This window comes from Phycodurus eques, chromosome 16 (genome assembly GCF_024500275.1).
Source record: "Phycodurus eques isolate BA_2022a chromosome 16, UOR_Pequ_1.1, whole genome shotgun sequence".
In the NCBI taxonomy this organism is placed as follows: domain Eukaryota; kingdom Metazoa; phylum Chordata; class Actinopteri; order Syngnathiformes; family Syngnathidae; genus Phycodurus; species Phycodurus eques.
This window is the reverse complement of record NC_084540.1, coordinates 8,603,018-8,622,690: the sequence shown is the minus strand read 5'-3', so window position 1 is coordinate 8,622,690 and position 19,673 is coordinate 8,603,018. Positions and strand designations below refer to the sequence as shown.

Here is a 19,673-nt window from a genome sequence, read left to right as displayed (position 1 = left end):
TCGCTCTTGGAATGACCAGGTTGGATAAAATTAAAAATGAGCTCATCAGATGGACAGTCAAGGTTCGGTGTTTTGCAGGCAAAGTTAGAGAGAGCAGACTTTGATGGTTTGGACACGTCCAGAGGAAAAAAAAAAGTGAGTATATTGGTAGAAGGATGATGAGGATGGAGCTGCCCCGCAAGAGAGCTAGAGGAAGACCAAAGAGAAGGTTGATGGAAGTCGTGAGGGAAGACATGAGGGCAGTTGGTGGTGTGAATGCGAGTGCAACTGGTTGTTTGTTTGTATGTGCCCTGCGATTGGCTGGCAACCAGTTCAGGGTGTACCCCGCCTCCTGCCCAAAGATAGCTGGGATAGGCTCCAGCACCCCCGCTGGAGCCTATCCCAGCGCATATATATATATATATGTATATATATATTGTTTTTCTTCTTCTTTTACAATGTCAGGAACTTCTTAATGTCTCATCCCTTTTGTTTCTAGTTCTGAGCATGAGATTTGAACATGGCTGTTGGCTCCAGACAGAGCTAGCATTCTCTCTGTCGTGGTGGTGGACCCCGACAGCACCAGCCCATCCCAAACGATCTGCTACCTATTAAACCTAGTATGGTGTGTTGCAGGGTAACTCAAGCACAAATCCTCCTGAGCTCTTGGTCTGGATGCCAGGATCAATGTATGAAGATATACTTTATCAAAGTATACATAATTACAGACCACATTTCACTTTAAGTAATATGCAATGATGCGCCTACCTACTTATAGGTAACTTTTTTGCCTTTTCAAACATGGATTTCCCAAGCGCTACCAGGCAGCATGCCACAAATAATTGCCAGGTTCTTGATCCACATATCTACCCCTCCTTTGTAAAACAAATACAAGTGGTAACATGAGGTGGCTGTAATTACAATACCTTTACAATGACATGTGATACCCCCATATGTGTAAAGGTAAACAGAACAGATACCTGGTACGCTGTGCAGTTGACTAAGTAAACACCTTTGCGCAATTATCTGAAGAAATATGATAGTAACAGCAATAGACTAATCAATATTTGTTTTCGGCATCCACTGCACGAAGAGAGCAAGAAAAAAAATTAGTTGATCCACTTACATCACCAGCAGGTTAAAGTTTTAAGAGAACGGCAGAACTGTTCTGCATAACGGAATCATTATTCCTAGTACATTCGAGACTAATTAAAGTATTTTCTTTTCCCGTGAGATATATGAATACATATGCAGTGTAAGAATCAATTTCCAGGACATCTGATACAGACATAATTGCAACTTTCGCCAACACACAAGAGACTGCTTTTGTTCTTTCTACAACTGGTCACACAGTGAGTCGGATGTATACAGCGTGTTTTCTATAGGAAATAACTCACATGCAAACAAGAACTTGATATCATGAGACTGGTCAGGATTGCTTTTTTTTTGTGGCCCTTTTCAGTGTCATTAGTTTAATTTCCCAATGGGTATGAGCCACCATTCTTTACAAAGAATATTCAATATTTAGAACAATACAACAAGTAAATAGCTTTACAAGGCCGTTCTTTACAGAGACCAACAAACTAGGAGCTAAGACAACCCAACATCTTTTACCAGTAAATTTAAGTACCATTAAATAAATTTCCCAGAGCTGTCAGAACCCATGCACTAGTAACTGTAAACAATCCTATACAACACAGTGTGCACTTTAGCTCTAGTGTGAGCCATTTCAGCAAGTTAAGCGGTAAATCAGTAATTCTAAAGTGCAAATCAGTGCACATAAATATTAACTTGCGTGACTTTAAAAGGAATCAAGTGAGAGAAAAATAATTAAATTCCCTTTTACCTTTTAAGTGGAGACCAATTTTATCCATTGAAAAGTGTCCTTCACACAGCAAACTATAATGACATTAACATTTCATTATGTTATCTTCTGAACAATTGTGCCCTTTCACATGGTTTAAGAAGTACCGGTTTGTACATGTGCCCTTAAATCAGATAAAATAAATGAGCAATTACCCTTTCTCAAATGGCTTCAATGTCAGCCTACAGACATTGTCGGACACTTAAAATTTAACATAAACCTGGCCTAAAGTGTTAGACTTTGACAAATGTACTTTGAAATATAAAAAAAAAACAGTAAACCACACTGCTCATTTGCTGCAGAAAAGTCACCAACCTGCATGCAATACTCTAAAAGCATATAGTAAGAAATGCCTCATTGCTCAGTGCATTGGTGTGCAGTCTTTTTACAGTTCATACATATTGATGAATAATTGGTTGGCTGCAGGGCTCGTCCTTGCACGTCCAGCCATCAAATATTTTCAACCAAGGGAGGACAAGAACAAAGGGGGGAAGAGTCAAACAGAGTATGAAGGAACAGCCTTGACTGTAAATGTAACAAAAGGCAATGCATGCAGAGATACAGTACACTATATACACAAGTCAGGTGTTGGTCTTTTGGTGTCCAGTCTACTGCTAGGAACATTTAAAATACACCAACATCATCACCAGGCAAAACAAAAAACGATACCTACTTTAAAATGAGAATTAATAATTACTTCAAGTAAACAGTGATGTTATTTTACAGTTTAAGCAATAGCTGTTTACTGGCATAACCAATTTCATAGGAAAACAATGAATTATTCACACAGAACAAAGACCAAAGCAGGTAATTTGGCTGAAGTCTGTCCGGAAAGTCCTACTGTAAGAGCAGGATTAGGAATCCAAATTCAAACACAGGAAGACAGGGGACAGAGTGGTTCAAGGTCAGTCAGTTCTCTGCACAGGCATCATCATCCTCCCTGCTGGGACTCTGCAAAAAGGTGTGCAGCTGCAGTCAGGTGGAAATGTGGTGAAAATATGGTACATTTGACTGAATGAAGAATTGTCCTGTAAAAAGAACATCTTATGTCTACATGGAAAGGAAAGTGATTGCCTTATGAATTTATGTCCACTTAAAATCTGATATCTAGACACACAAATTCATATGTGATACCCAGTCCACTCCTCACCAATCACAGCAGCAGAGAAAGGAGCATGATGACCCTTCAGGACTGCGGAACTTCCCAGAGCTAGGTGTGTCTGTGCACTCAGCGATGAATGCGTGAAGATCTGTGATGCGTACCTGCTCCTGTGTTTGGGCCTGTTCAAGATAACAAAACACTGTATATCCTCTTTAAGCTACAAATGTCACATGCTTACACTGATCTTTTATTTTCTTCACCTAAAGCCATTCACATTTAGGAAATTGACTGACTGTACCATAATGGTGTCATAGGCTCCGGTGATGAGTGCGATGAACAGTGACAGCACCATATAGATGAAGAGGGAGATGAAGGTGTAAAGGTAGACCTGGCTGAAGATCCACACAAGTGTGCCAGTCTGCTCCATCTCAGCAAACGTCACAAACATGTCATCTCCGTTGATCAGAGAAAAGAGGCATTCTGACACCATGGGCAGGGAGCGAAACTGTTCATTTGGAGGGAAGTTAATAAAAAGGAAGAAATACATGCACTCTCATCAGTCAAAGCACTTCTGTAGTGGTGGTGGTTATTGCAGACAGTATGAATACAACAGAGATTAGGAAATGAAATTGGTCAAACAGATCTAAACAGCCTAAAGTCATCTAATGTCATCAAACAGACATGATGTAGCTTGATACATATACAGTATGCCAAAATTGACTTGTCTCACTTTCTCATTGGCGAAACTGGACCTCAATAGCCCTAAAGGGTCAAATAAAGCCTGTATACTGGACTGGTAGAAGAGGCAATGGGAGAGCCACATGTCCATGCATTAGGGGGAGCAAATACTCTTACCCTGGGTACTGGGAACCCATGTTACACCAATGCTGGTAAAATGGGCATAGCTATAAGCTGACCTTCCCTTCCTTTACCTAGATCCAATGCACCTTTGGTGCACAACTGCCCATGATGAGGCCTGTTCATCAATTTTCCCTCCTTGGACCAATCCGCTACATGCGGAACATTACATGACCAAACCCGGGAAACAGGTTAACTGTCTTCCTGTGTATGCTACACTAACAATCATGACTACAGTGTGATTGTTTGAAGCCAAACTTGTTTAAATTTTGCTTTCTTTATGGCCGGTGTCTTTGGACAAAAGTTACATGCATTTTGATCATTCATTTATACAAGCATGATATACAGTATGTAAACGCGAACAAAGCCTAAACATTGAATACTGCAATCTTTGGTGACTGTGGTGACATCTTGTGTTACAAAAGGCATTGTAGACATTTTAAGTTCGTAATGTTGCTTTGTCACAGCCCCCTTCACCATTCACCCGAACCAGCAGGAAGTGCTTAGACCCATTTTGCTGAAAGCGGAAGTAGGCTGCACATACACTGGATTCTACAAGACTATCCTCAAAAAACAGAACTTGCAAGCCATTTCCAATCAGTCCAGACATCACATTGTGAGCCTATTGTAGTGAAATTTTTAAAATGTGTGTTGTGGTCACAGCACTTGAAAAAGCAAGACAGCCAATTCCCTTACACTACATTGGAGTCTAATTTCAGCATATTACTTACTACTATATGTCAGGTGTTGGTTCCCTCCTAAATGATCCGTGTATTTGTTGACCTTTTAGATTTGCTTTTGCATTGTATTTTGATCTAATTTTGTTTTGTTCTGTGTTTTCCTGTATCCTATTTGTGCCTTCCCTATCTGATCGTCAAGCAGCCGGTTAGTGTACTACTAGTCGTAACAAATGTAAAAAAAAAAATAAAAAAAAAACACCACCAACAAAAATAAACTAAAACCAATAAAAACAAGACATGATGACATTCATGCTATGTTCAGGTTTTGTGCTAAGCTTAACACCTGTAAGCTGAAAGGTTGGTAACATAATATCCACCCATCCATCAACTTTCTATAGCGATTGTGCTCATTAGGCTAATGGGTAACTGGAGCCTATCCAGATCGACTTTAAGAAAGAGGCGGGGTATACCCTAGATTGGTCGCCATACAATCATATGGCAAATTTAGACAAACAACCATTCAACAACCATGTGCATGATGTATTTACAATTGAATTAGCAACATGACACTTCTACAACTAGCATACTAATAATGTTGAAAGTCGCTTTAGAGATCAGTTACTGTAAATATGAAAAACAGCCATGAAATAAAGGTATTCAAAAAAATCACTCATTCTGGTACCTATGTAAGGATACCTTAAGACATGATGTAGTGCGTTTTAGGTATACAAGGTTCTGCAGTATTTGTCCACAATAAGTGATCAAACCTGATTTAAGTGAATTACCATTGTAACTTTTTTTTGAGTTGATGAGTTGAATAATTCCATTATTTAGGTTTTGAATTACCGTATATATTTGATCTACGGTATATTCCATTTCTTTATTGTATTATTATTTATTTGGGAGGTAGTTTGAATGTAGTTTTAGGCCTAAGAGCAGGAGCGACAATATAAGGAAATGTTTCCATGACTAATATCTTATGATTAATTAAAGTCATCTTTTGAAAGTTACACTATTCTGACATGTGCTTCGAGCCAGAATGTCTCATAGCTGGTTGTGTGTGTACACTACCTTCGTATGATATGGCCCCAGAACTATCCATCCACAGAAGCAGTATCCCAAATATATGGCAGCCGCACAGCAACAGAAGCGGATAACATTAGGAAAGGCAGCTCTGAGTGTCACAATCAAGATCTGGGTGAAAAATACAAAGGGAGGAAACAATAGAATTACATTTTCTGTCAGAGAGATACAAAAAAAGTGAAGAGAGTGATGTCCTTCATGTTTTGTGTGTGCACATGTCTTACATTGTATTTCTGAAAGAAGCTGAGATAGCGAATGACTCCCACCCACACCAGCAGAGTGGACGTTCCCAGCAGGATTGCGCATGAATCATATGATGCTAAATTCTGCATCAAAATAGAAACAATTCATTAATGACTGACTATGACGATCCATCCATCCATCCATCCATCCACCCATCCATCCATTTTCTACCGCTTATCCGAGGTCGGGTCGCGGGGGCAAGAGCTTTAGCAGGGACACCCAGACTTCCCTCTCCCCAGCCACTTCATCAGCTCTTCCGGTGAGATCCCGAGGCGTTCCCAGGCCAGCCGAGAGACCTAGTCTCTCCAGTGTGTCCTGGGTCGTCCCCGGGGACTCCTTCTGGTGAGACGTGCCCGGAACACCTCACCAGGGAGGCGTCTGGGAGGCATCAGAATTAGAGCCCCCAGCCACCTCATTTGGCTCCTCTCAATGTGGAGGAGCAGCGGCTCTACTCTGAACCCCTCTCGGAATACCGATCTTCTCACCCTATCTCTAAGGGAGAGACCCTGCGGAGGAAACTCATTTCAGCCGATTGTATCTGGGATCTCGTTCTTTCGGTCACGACCCACAGCTCATGACCATAGGTGAGGGTAGGAACGTAGATCGACTGGTAAATTGAGAGCTTCGCTTTTCGGCTTAGCTCCTTCTTTACCACAATAGACCGATACAAAGTCTGCATCAGTTCACACGCTGCACCGATCCGCCTGTCGATCTCCCGTTCCATTCTTCCCTCAGTCGTGAACAAGACCCGTACAAGATATTTGAACTCCTCCACTTGGGGCAGGATCTCATCCCCGACCTGGAGAAGGTACGCTACCCTTTTCTGACTGAGGACCACGGTCTTAGATTTGGAGGTGCTGATTCTCATCCCAGCCGCTTCACACTCGGCTGCGAACCGCTCCAGTGATAATTGGGGATCACGGCTTGATGAAGCAAACAGAATCACATCATCTGCAAAAAGCCGAGATGCAATTCTGAGGCCACGAAACCGGACCCCTGCTACACTTCGGTTGCATCTAGAAATTCTGTCCATAAGAGTTATGAACAGAATCGGTGACAAAGGGCAGCCTTGGCGCAGTCCAACCCTCACCAGAAACGAGTCCGACTTACAGCCGGCAATGCGGACCAAACCCTGACACCGGTCGTACAGCCCGTATCAGGGGGTTTGATACCCCATACTCCTGAAGCCCTCCCCAAAGGACTCCCCGAGGGACACGGTCGAATGACTTTTCCAAGTCAACAAAACACATGTAGACTGGTTGGGCGAACTCCCATGCACCCTCGACGACCCTGCCGAGGGTGTACAGCTGTTCCACTGTTACATGGCAGGGTGTACAGCTGTTCCACTGTTACATGGCAAGGACGAAAAGCACAATGCTCCTCCTGAATCTGAGATTTGACTTCCAGACGGACCATCCTCTCCAGCACCCCCAAATAGACCTTACCAGGGAGGCTGAGGAGTGTGATCCCCTTGTAGTTGGAACACACCCTCCGGTCCCCTTTCTTAAAAAGGGGGACCACCACCCCAGGCTGCCAATTCAGAGGCATTGTCCCCGATGTCCACCCGATGTTGCAGAGTCGTGTCAACTAGGACAGCCCCACAACATCCAGCGCTTTTAGGAACTCCGGGCGAATATCATCCACCCCCGGGGCCTTTCCACCAAGGAGTTTTTTTAACCACCTTGGTGACCTCAACCCCAGAGATAGGAGAGCCCGCCTCAGAGAACCCAGACTGTGCTTCCTCATGGGAAGGCGTGTGGGTGGAGTTGAGGAGGTCTTCGAAGTATTCTCCCCACCGACTCACAACGTCCCGAATCGAGGTCAGCAGCGCCCCATCCCCACTATACACAGTGTTGATGGTGCACTGCTTCCCCCTCCTGAGACGCCGGATGGTGGACCAGAATTTTCTCGAAGCCGTCCGGAAGTGTTTCTCCATGGCCTCACCCAACTCCCCCCATACCCAAGTTTTTGCTTCAGCGACCACCAAAGCTGCATTCCGCTTGGCCAGCCGGTACCCATCATCTGCCTCAGGAGTCCCACAGGCCAAAAAGCCCTGATAGGACTCCTTCTTCAGCTTGACGGCATCCCTCACCGTTGGTGTCCACCAACGGGTTCGGCGATTGCCACTACGACAGGCACTGACCACCTTACGGCCACAGCACAGGTCGGCCGCCTCAGCAATGGAGGCGCGGAACTTGGTCCACTCGGACTCGATGTCGCTCGTCTCCCCCAGAACATGCCAGACGTTCCCAGCAGAGCCTCACGATACGTTTGAGCCGCAAGTCCGATGACACAACCACAAAGTCGATCATTGATCTGCGACCTAGGGTGTCCTGGTGCCAAGTGCACATGTGGACACCCTTATGTTTGAACATGGTGTTCGTTATGGACAATCCGTGATGACCACAGAAGTGCAATAACAGAACACCGCTCGGGTTTTGATGGAGGGGCCGTTCCTCCCAATCACGCCCTTCTAGGTCTCACTGTCATTGCCCACGTGAGCATTGAAGTTCACCAGCAGAATGATGGAGTTCCCAGCGGGAGTGCTCTCCAGCACCCACTCTAAGGACTCCACAAAGGGTGGGTACTCTGAACTGCTGTTTGGTGCATAGGCACAAACAACAGTCAGGACCCGTCCCGCCACCCGAAGGCGGAGGAAGGCTACCAGGGTGAACCCCAACGTACAGGTGCCGAGCCGGTGGGCAATAAGTATACCCACACCTGCTCGGCGCCTCTCACCGTGGGCAACTCTAGAGTGGAAGAGAGTCCAACCCCTCTTGAGAGGACTGGTACCAGAGCCCAAGCCGTGTGTGGAGGCGAGCCCGACTATATCTAGTCGGATCTTCTCAACCTCTCACACTAGCTCGGGCTCCTTCCCTGCCAGAGAGGTGACATTCCACGTCCCAAGAGCCAGCTTCTGTAGCCGGGGATCGGATCGCCAAGGTCCCCGCCTTCGGCCATCGCCCAGCTCACACTGCACCTGACCCCTATGGCCCCTCCCACAGGTGGTGAGCCCATGGGAAGGACTATGAATCAAGAAAACTAAAAAAATAACATGCTCAATAATACAGCTCCGCTGTATTACCTTGGATTCAATTCCAATCTTGATGAAGCTGCCAATGATGGTAAACATGTCGCTGACAATGAGCAGAATATACCAGCCATTGATGAACTCCATTCTGTCTCCCCAGCTTACACCACGGTCAAGTCTTGTCTGGAAAAACTGTGCGTACTCCTGGAAGATTTTTTTTAAACTTATGTATACAGTACACAGTGACTTGCAAAAGTATTCATATACCTGAACTTTTCAACATTTTCTCATGTTACAACCCCAAAAGTTTACACAGATAGAGCAATACTAAGTGGTACATAATTGTGAAGTGGAAAGAAAATAATACATGGTTTACTTTTTTTTTTTTTTGACAAATAAAAATCAGAAAAGTGTGGTGTGGTAATTAGTCCAACTGTGTGTAATAATGTCAGTGTAAATACAGAGCAGTTGTTCTATGAGGAGCTTAGGCGTTTGTTGCTGTCGTCTCAAAAATTCCTTGTCAGCTAAAATATATGGCAACAATAATAAATAAACGGCCCATGACATGTTTAATACAAAATCTGCAGTAAATTTAGAAATCAGGAAATCTACAATGAATCATTCAGTCTTCATTTACATTGATGAAGGTGTCTTGCCTCTTGACTGAAGAGACTGACAAATTTGATATGCCTACTTTCTTCAAGAGTACCCTTGGCCATTGTGAATGTAAGAAGGTGTTTCTTCACAAAGGAAACAAACAGCACTAGTTTTGTCTTACAGTCTTCTGTTGTTTTGTGTATCAATAATACATTTTTTGTCTGTTTTTTTTTTTTTTTTTTTTTTTATAGCATTGCCGAAGAGGGAACGTGTTTTTCCATGACTTACTTTACAGCCTCTTGGGGCAAATTATAAAGACTTAATGTTAAAATGAAAACGTTTCAATACATTTAATGGAGAATAATGGCTAACGTTTCAAGCCTAGTACAGTGTGTAACATTGCCATCCATTGGGCACAAACAAAACAGCACTTTAGGGTTTGTATGCTAAAGTACATTTCTTGTTTTGGCTATTTATCAAACCAATTATTGTTATCCATAAACTTTGAAAAGTATTGTTTAAACAAAAAACAAACATTGTAAAGCGTACTATTATTTCTTGATTAGGTTGTCAATTTAAGACGACGTTATTGTGACCAATGGAGTTCCTGCGTTAAAAACTTGTGGCAGTTTTCACACAAAAATATGTTTCACTCCAGCAGGGGTCACTAACACAGTAGCCCCCAAAGACCACTTGAGTCACCTGTGGACCTGTTCTAAAAATAGCTCACCAGTGAGACACATCTAGTTTTTATCGGGTTTATTTTATAAAAAAAAAAAAAAAAACTAGTATAGTTCAAAGGTCAGCAATGTAGCACATAACCAAACCATAGCGTTTGTGGAGACAAGCTTGCAGGCGCAACTATGATGAGACGATGATTTACCCCCAAATAATTTGAGCAAATTTATTATTTCATAAGTGTGTTTTACCCTCGTAGCCCTTCGCATTAATCGCTACCAAAGAAGTAGCTCTCAGTTTCCAAATTGTTTGGTGCCCTCTACACAACAGTATTTGCAAACAAACATTCTTTATCATTCATTCAGTCCTCTTGAGCTTTACAATTCATGTGTTCCCAATGTCTTTACGTTTGAATTATATTTCTAATGAAGTACAAGAAATGTTCAATCTATGTATAGTTTGTATTTATATTTCTTACGAATGCATTTTTTACAATAAATACACTTTTTTATCCTGTTCTTTTTTGCTTTCTTTAGATTTTTGCTTTCTTGAGATTTTTTTCTTTTCTTTAGATTTTAATGCTATATTACAGTAAGAGCATACAACATGTCAATCACGTACATCCTGATAGGGGTAAAAGCGATTTGTTTGTGAGTTTGAATTTGGGAGAAAGCAATTTACTAATAGACTACAAAAGTTATAACGTGGACCGGGATTATCAAACGTCAGATTTTGGGTGTGTTCAAGGGGACATCCAGCCATTCATCTTCGATACTGCTTATTGCCATTTGGGCCGCGGGTGTGCTGGAGCCTATCCCAGCTGACTTCAGGCAAAAGGGAGGATACACCCTGGACTGGTCATCAGCCAATCGCGTAAGATATATTGTGCATTTTTTTTCCAAATCTAAAACGGTTTCCAGGTGTCTTAATAAAAGGTCTCTGACATTCTTCGGACGAAGTACACAGGATAAAGAATTACAGAATATTCAACATCCACTGGTAACATTACAGTTGAAATCACTCTGTTTTGTGGGGGTGGTTCTGTCTCATACAAATGAGCCAGCGCTCACGCCACCAGCCTGTGCAATGCGTAATACAGCTTTTATTACCATGACAACCAGGGGTGGAGTTGGAGCATTGGGACAAGGCCAGCAGCTACTTGTTCTCAAACAACCCAGTATGTAGAGAAAAGGAAGTCATCTTGAAGGTCATAAAAACATAATTTGCAATTTTACCTGTGTAGGCAGCATGTCATCATCAAACCGCCGAATTTCATTTGTCAATATTTGTAGCGGATCTCTGCATTTAGCACATGCGGTGGACACATCACCAAACACAAATACAACCGCTCCTACACTTACAACTTAGATGCTAACGATGATGATGATACTGTGTGCCAATATTGTTTATGTCACAATCAGGCTAAATTCCGAAAAGTTGACTTTTACACACATTTTCTGAAATAGGCAGCAAACAAAAGATTTACTGGACTGTACTTGGTTGTTGTTTAATTTCACACTTGTGAAATGTGTGAGCAGAAACTCCAGAAACACAAATATTTGTATGCCTACAAAAAATTTAAGTTGACTTTTTTTCAATATTCTGTCCCCCAAATATGACGGGACAAAGTACTGGGAAGAGGTAAGTGTTTGTGTTTTGGTTTCTTACGTGTTGCAGAAGGACACCTCTGAGGATGGAGCGTCCACACAGCAGCAGAGAAAGCAAACAAACAAGTGCAACTAACACGTCAAAGAACTCTCGGGCGTAGTTCTCAGCTGACAGGATATCAGAGAAAGGATAGGGTCAAAGGACATTTATAGAGTTTGAAGATAAATAAAGTTATGATTCCTTTGCTGCAATTTACGTGCAGCTACTCACCGTGTCCAGACACGTTAGGGTCCTTACATTCCTTTATGGAGGCTTGGTTCTGTAAACTGATCTTAATTTTGCCACTGTGAGCTCTGTTATCCATGAGAATCTAGTAGCACATACAAGAACCCTCAATAAATACAAAAAAACTATCCAGGTGTAAATGTTCAATCAGGTGAACTGGTATCACATATTGAACACAAATAGAAATGCATAGACATTGACGACCACAATGTATCTACCAGGTATTTGTTTCTAATATTGTACTGTATATGGAAATCTACCATAAAGTTGCTTGGTTAGAAAGAAGATTAATATTTCACCATTATAGCAAAGGTGTAGCAGTTTGGTATCTCATTATTTATGATGGTCTGAATGTTGATAGCCTTCAGCTGGAAGTCAACCGTTACATTGATCAGCCTGGAGATTAATGAATACATCATAGAGATTTGTGAGTAAACTGCAAACAGTGCAAACCTTTGATCGATAAAATTAGATAATAAGTTAGCATCTAACTTGTAAAAATTGAGAGTGAAGTTCTTGTAGTCACTGTTTTCAGGAGGAGAACCATAGGTCGGCGGATCCAGTCCGATGCAGTCTGGATAAAGGAAGCAGAATAAGGCCTTAGAGGAACCAATTAATATCACGTGGAAATGTTAAAACCACACAGATGAGTCTCTTTTTACACATCACATGAAGCACAATCCACACTTTTCCACTTCCTTAAAAGTATCAGAGTACAAAATACAGTGAGCATTCTGAATGCAATTCATAGGACTTGTCATGCAATAATCAATAATCACTTTCTCTGCCAGTCAAGCAGATAGAATTAAGACTGTAAAAAAAATACAAAATTTTGATTTGTAATACAAACACCACAAAAAATTGAACAAGTGACGGGTTGTAACTCGGAGAAATCGTAAATTGGTGAACTAGTAAGTCAAGCTACAACTGTATGGGTTATGAAAGAAAACTTATTTTGTTGAATTTAAAGGCTTGCAAAACATTTAAAAATGAGGAGACCTCATTGTTGGATTTTATTCAGATGACGCACAAGTGAATTTGGGCATGCCCATTGTATTCAGATTAGTTTAGATATGGAAAGTGAGCACAAACAAAAATGCATGCAGTGAACAGTCTGATTTTTCATTAGCCTCCTTTTGAGTTGGGAGAGTGCCTTGAAATACTATTTCCCTATTGAATTCATTTTTACACAGGTACAATATGAATAAACTGATGTGTTTTTACAGTATTCTTTGCTGGTATGCAAACCACAATCTTTCCGCCTTGTCAGAGGACTGTGCTCTATTGGTTTTTCTTTTTAATTAGCGCAATATACAGTACATCATCACATCTTAGCAGGTTTTACGGACATATGGTACATTTTTCTACAATCCAAAATGGTCAGTTTAATAACTTGAAACTGACAAACGTAACAACAACAAATTTACTGAAAATTACCTAACGATAATCAGGCATTGCTTTATTTTTAAGGACCAACAGAATAGACCGAATGAAACTGGCCTGGACAAAAATGATCCAACTGCTCCAGCTGTTTGCAGGCTTCTCTATACTGCATGTTTCAGTTCCTTTCACAGATGTTCAATAGGATTTAGTTCAGGGTTCATAAAAGTCTACTTTAGAATAGTCTTAGTCTAGTTATTCTTAGCCATTCTTGGGTGTTTTTAGCTGTGTTTTGGCTTATTATCCTGTTGGAGTACCCATGACCTGCAACTGGGCCAAGTTTTCTGACACTGGGGAGCAAATTTCCACTTAATTTCACTGTACCCTACACAGATTCAAGATACCCTTTGTCAACAAAGCAGTCCCACAATATAACAAAGTCATATCCATGTGTCACAGTAGTGTTCTTTTCATTTTGTGCTTTATTTTTAATTATTTTTTTAAATATTATGTGACTTGCTAGAAAGCTGCAGTTTTAGCTCATCTGTTCAAAGGACATTCTTATTTTGGCAAATTCCTGCCCTGTCAGTTTCAAGTTATTTCAATTTCTACTGTAGGGTTTTCTGTGTTTAATGGAAGGGTCCAAAATATTGTGTCTGTGCCTTATGTACAAAGAAAATAATTACCACTATGTTATCAGATAAAATGAGCATCTCTTGGTACACTCTGCATATGTGGATAAAATGTATAAAATAAGAAAGATGAAGGCCATCCTACCAGTGACAACATGAGGATCGATGTCAAAAGTGTCATTGACAGGGATGATGGTGCCACTCCGGTAGTACCTCTGGCACAGTGAGAGTGCACTTCCATTGACTCCGACACCTTGTACATAGGCGTACTGTCCCAGTGAGATTTGAGGTAGAGCTAGGTACTGACAGGGAAATGACAATTGGCAATTAGTTTCTATTGTACAGTTCAGGAAAGAAAGAATGATTAATTCTAAACTGCTTTGTGAGATCTGAATAGCAATGTTAGATTTTAAAGGTATTGATGTTTTTTGACCATTTCGATAGAGTGACCAAAGCAGTGCAGTTACTCTATCTTCCTATGCTACCTGATCAATGGCAAAGTTGATATGACTGTGCAGTTCTTGCTGCGTGTGAACAGCTTGAGGAGCATCATCCTGGTAATCCTTCAGGAAGAGATGTTTGAATGCCGCCGTGTTTTCATCTTTAAATGTCACAACCATCTGGTTGCTCAGGCCAAACAGCACCAACTGAGAAGCAGGGAGAACAAAGACAGTAAAATTTACAAAGTACAGTACTGTATATGTACAGCTAGTCCAACATTCATAATGTATGTATTGTCGTTTTTTTTTTATCCAATATTTTACACTGGAAGCTATAGCTAGTTTAAGAATGGAATTTTGAATGCAATAACTAGAATAGATTTGATTTGACATTACAGTTTCTCTCCTAAAACTATAATTGAAAATTACCACTGCTTCAAAGTTGGCAAGAATAAACAACATTGTAAAAATGGTTTGGAGCTGCACAGTAATAAATAAGGTCAGTTATATTTATACATTAGCAAAAACAGTTTTGTACATGGACAGGATGGCTGTTGCTTTTCCTTCAACAAAAATGAGTTGATTAATCTAAATTGGCAACTTTCTTGAGTTTATTTTAGCCAACCATTTACAGCGTGTACTATTACGTACTTCAGGTTTAAGTAGTTCGAAATAGGGATACACCGATACCAGTGCCGATACTGTACATCTGTCCTGGTACTCGGACTAAAATAAATCAATAAATAAATGCTCTGATACTACAACACCAATACCACTTTACCAGCCTGACATGACTTTTGGGGAGGTTGAGTAGGATCCATGTCAGCCATGTGGAGATACTTTAAGGTGAACATGGATGACAACTCCTTGTTAGGTGACTACAAATTATGCTCTGCAAAATGGATGATTAACTCCACTTGGTTGGCCGCCACCCTATGACCTATTTTTAGAGTTTTCAATTATTGGTAACCTAAGGCGGCACGGTGGGTGACTGGTTAGAGCGTCAGACTCACAGTTCTGAGGACCCGGGTTCAATCCCCGGCCCCACCTGTGTGGAGTTCGCATGTTCTCCCCGTGACTGTGTGGGTTTTCTCCGGGCACTCCGGTTTCCTCCCACATCCCAAAAACATGCATTAATTGGAGACTCTAAATTGCCTGAATGGTTGTTTTTTTGTATGTGCCCTGCGATTGGCTGGCAACCAGTTCAGGGTGTACCCCGCCTCCTGCCCGATGATAGCTGGGATAGGCTCCAGCACGCCCGCGACCCTAGTGAGGAGAAGCGGCTCAGAAAATGGATGGATGGTAACCTAACCTGCATGTTTTAGGAATGTGGGTGGAACAAACTCCACATAGAAAGGCCAAAGCTGAGAGTGGAACCCCGCAAATATCAGAACTGGGAAGGAGACTAAACTCGGTCACCATGTTGCTAATTATTGTACAGCCTCTGCTCCTTGCAATATGTGAGAAATGACTTCCAGGATTTGAAGGGAACATTTTGAGCAACAGGAAAAGATGAAAAAAAGTGGAAAGGCTTGCTTTACATGTACCTGCACTGTAACAATGATGATTTTGAGCAGCTGCAGGCCTAACTTGAATGGTTTGCGTCCCTTGGCGTGATACTTGTCACAAGGGCTCATGAAGAAATATTTTAGTTTTCTTCTCAGGGCCTCTTCCTCCTCTTCCTCATGTTGTCGGTGGAGATCGGAGCCCATAGGTCCATGCCCAAGAAGATCTTGAGACCCATAGCTGAGACCCATGGAAGAGAGTAGACTGTCCTTCTCTGCGACAGAAGAAAAAGCAACAACTTCATTACTCTTAACACTAGAACTACTTTAACAATCTAGCACAATCTAATGAGATGCAATACAAGCGCTTTAGCACAAACTGTTCCTCTAAAAAGATGATTATGCTCAGATATATGCATATTATTATGACAATAACTAACAATGATTAGCTACAAGAGAGTCTCCATTTGTTGATCATAATGTTGCTGTGGGTTAGTGTACATCACAGTACAATATATCACAGATGTAGCCATTCATACAACAGAACAAGTCATGGCTTCATGTGACTCTCAGTTCTGTGTTCAGGTTAACAGGCCACAGTAAATGTATGAGTAAATTGAGATCAGGTCACCATTATTTCAGTATTCTTATGTTTTGTGTCATTTTTGTTTGGTGGTGTGCCGTGATATTTTTCGAATGTAAAATGGGTGCCTTGATTCAATAAAGGTTGGCAAACACCATCAACTCACAAAGCAACTGGCCTGGTGACATCATCAGCTCAAAAGGGACTTTAAAAACTGCAGATAATATAATCAGGTGAAATCAATAAGACTAATAATTGGTTGCATTTGATTTTACTTGGGCTCCAGTCCTGGAGGACGGCACTCCCTCATTCAGTGGCAATGCACAACAATACACAAAGATCATCACACAATTAATCACTTTAAATTGCTCTAAATTGCTTGAGGACTCTGCATCATTTGCACAATGCCATTACATCAACATCGCCACACGAGTGGTATACTTTCATTGCTCAATGACTCCATACTGGTGTTTTTTTTTTAATGTCCTTAATGTATATTTTGTGATAGTGGCTGTTTGCTCCAACTACCGGAGAGAAATTCCTTGCGTATTGTAACATACTTAACCAATAAAGCTCATTCTGATACACAGTGCAATTGATTGGCATATGCACAGCTGAAACCATTCCATTCTTACAGTATTATTATTATTATTATTTTTAATATGAATTGCAATCTGATTGAGTCAAATTAGGTTCATTATTTAATTACAATCTACAGGAATTAATTACAATATGTCACATTGGGCAGCACGGTGGTCGACTGGTGAGAGAGTCTGCCTCACAGTTCTGAGGACCGGGGTTCAATCCTCGGCCCCGCCTGTGTGGAGTTTGCATGTTCTCCCCGTGACTGCGTGGGTTTTCTCCGGGCACTCCGGTTTACTCCCACATCCCAAAATCATGCATGGTAGGTTAATTGACGACTCTAAATTGCCCGTAGGTATGAATGTGAGTGCGAATCGTTGTTTGTTTGTATGTGCCCTGCGATTGGCTGGCAACCAGTTCAGGGTTTACCCCGCCTCCTGCCCGAAGATGGCTGGGATAGGCTCCACCACTCCCATGACTTTTGTGAGGATAAGCAGCTCAGAAAATGGATGGATGGATGTCACATTGGGCTGATGTCATCCATCTCACGTATATTTACCTGTGTTATGGATGGACAACATCTCAAACTAAATTTATGAGAGAATATTTCTGTTGTGGCGGCACGGTGAGCAACTAGTTAGAGCATCTGCCTCACAGTTCTGAGGACCGGGGTTCAATCCCCGGCCCCACCTGTGTGGCGTTTGCATGTTCTCCCCATGCCTGCGTGGGTTTTCTCCGGGCACTCCGGTTTCCTCCCACATCCCAAAAACATGCGTGGTAGGTTAATTGACAACTCTAAATTGTCCATAGGTGTGAATGTGAGTGTGAATGGTTGTTTGTTTGTATGTGCCATTGGCTGGCAACCAGTTCAGGGTGTACCCCGCCTCCTGCCCGATGATAGCTCGATAGGCTCCAGCATGCCCGCGACCCTAGTGAGGAGAAGCGGCTCAGAAAATGGATGGATGGATGGAATATTTCTGTTGTACTTTCTCTATAATTTCTTACTACAGTACTATCGATAATGTTACCCAGTTGGGGTTAATGTGTGCAAATCTGTGCTTGTATTGTGCTGTTATTATGGGTCATTAGTTTGACCTCACGTCGGTCACGCCTCTTGAAAGTTGTTGGTTCAGTTCTTGTCAATGTTCTGGCTTGTTCCTGCTTCCTGCTGAGTTTATGAAATAATATATACATTATACAGTAATTCAATATCATATTCTTTTTCGATTGAGTGCCTGCCATTTGTGGGGGTTTATTCTGTTTCACAAATGTTTTGTAGTCATCAAATCATCTAGGTCTCCTCAAGTGGTGAAAAACAATAAAATGCCAATTTGGGTTTGAATATGTATTTCCCCATGAGAAACAGCTCGATTCTTGGTCCTATTGTACCTCACATCACCGAATAAATTGTAAGAAATTAATGGGTTTAACCATGCAAATAATTACTTGCTTAATAAATAGCAATATGTTGTTAAATGTAATCTCATTTTAGAAAGGACATATACCCCCGCAATTGAATAACAGATGATGCGTTTTGAACAAACCTGTGGAAAGGTCCTGAACGCACCTCGGGGATGCCATGGGGATGTTTGGCCGGTCACAAGGGAGACAAAAGGCTGGATATTACCTCAGTAACTTGGCCGGGAGGATGATCATTTTCCAATTTTTTTGGGGTCTCTGAATAAAAAAATAAATTCTGCGGCTGAGCGTCGCAGTGCACCGACAAACCGTGGAATAGGAAACATAGCTTTGCTTCCTGAATTCCACGTGACTTTGTCACGTGACTACTGTCACCAACACCGGGCAGTGACGTAACAAAAACATTGAATATTGCACACACGATGGAAAATATTTTCACCAAACAATATTTTTTTTTATCAACTGTGTTATGATTAAGCTCTCCAAACAATGACCATATGCAGTGTCTTATGAAACAGTTAACACTTAAAATGTGATACAGCCACCGATGTTATGTCAGCCTGTCACAGAAGAAAATGTACAATCAACACCCGTTTACATCTTCAGACCCACCCAGGATACGTGACAATACGTGGCGACATACCATAAAAAAATAAAACATTTATATACAGTTTTAACGTTCCTACACGCTATAAACACATTTAAACTCATTAAAACGCACAAAACTAAACGAAGGTTTTGGAGTGTCCTAGTCAAAGTCCAGACTTGAATCCAATTGAAATGCAGTTGCACCTTAAAAAGGCCATGCTCAAAAACCCTAAATTTTTGTTGGAATTAAACAATTCTGCGAGGAAGATTGGGACCAAGTATCTCCACAGAAACGTGAACGACTCATTCACAGTTATAGAAAACGCTTGATTTCACTTGTTGTTGAGACTGGCCAGAGCAGTTATTAGCTTTAGGGGGGCATTACTTTACAGGTAACTGCATTTTTTGTGGTCCTTAATAAATGAAATGACCATTTAAAAACAGCATTTTAAGGTTACTAGGGTTATATTTGTCTGATATGCAAAAATGTAAGAATTTGAGAAGTGGGGCTAAACTTTTTCACAACACTGTATAGA

The 19,673-nt window shown here is 41.5% G+C and overlaps 1 protein-coding gene across 2 annotated transcripts; it reads right to left on the bottom strand.

The window, feature by feature from the left end:
- Window positions 1-428: 428 nt before the first annotated feature.
- LOC133414756 (mucolipin-1-like) lies at window positions 429-18,896 on the bottom strand. 2 transcript variants are annotated; one of them, XM_061700356.1, is made up of 14 exons: window positions 18,675-18,896; window positions 16,008-16,240; window positions 14,506-14,667; window positions 14,166-14,322; window positions 12,501-12,582; window positions 12,308-12,404; window positions 11,994-12,093; window positions 11,784-11,890; window positions 8,895-9,044; window positions 5,791-5,892; window positions 5,555-5,677; window positions 3,244-3,450; window positions 2,994-3,124; window positions 429-2,871 (listed from the first exon to the last, which is right to left on the bottom strand). In XM_061700356.1, exons 1-14 carry the CDS (start codon window positions 18,709-18,711, stop codon window positions 2,775-2,777), a joined length of 1,785 nt encoding a protein of 594 aa, XP_061556340.1. In that variant the 5' UTR covers window positions 18,712-18,896; the 3' UTR covers window positions 429-2,774. The 2 variants fall into 2 exon arrangements, with proteins under 2 accessions (XP_061556340.1, XP_061556339.1); XM_061700355.1 differs by having other exon boundaries at window positions 12,308-12,582.
- Between the last annotated feature and the right edge of the window lie 777 nt (window positions 18,897-19,673).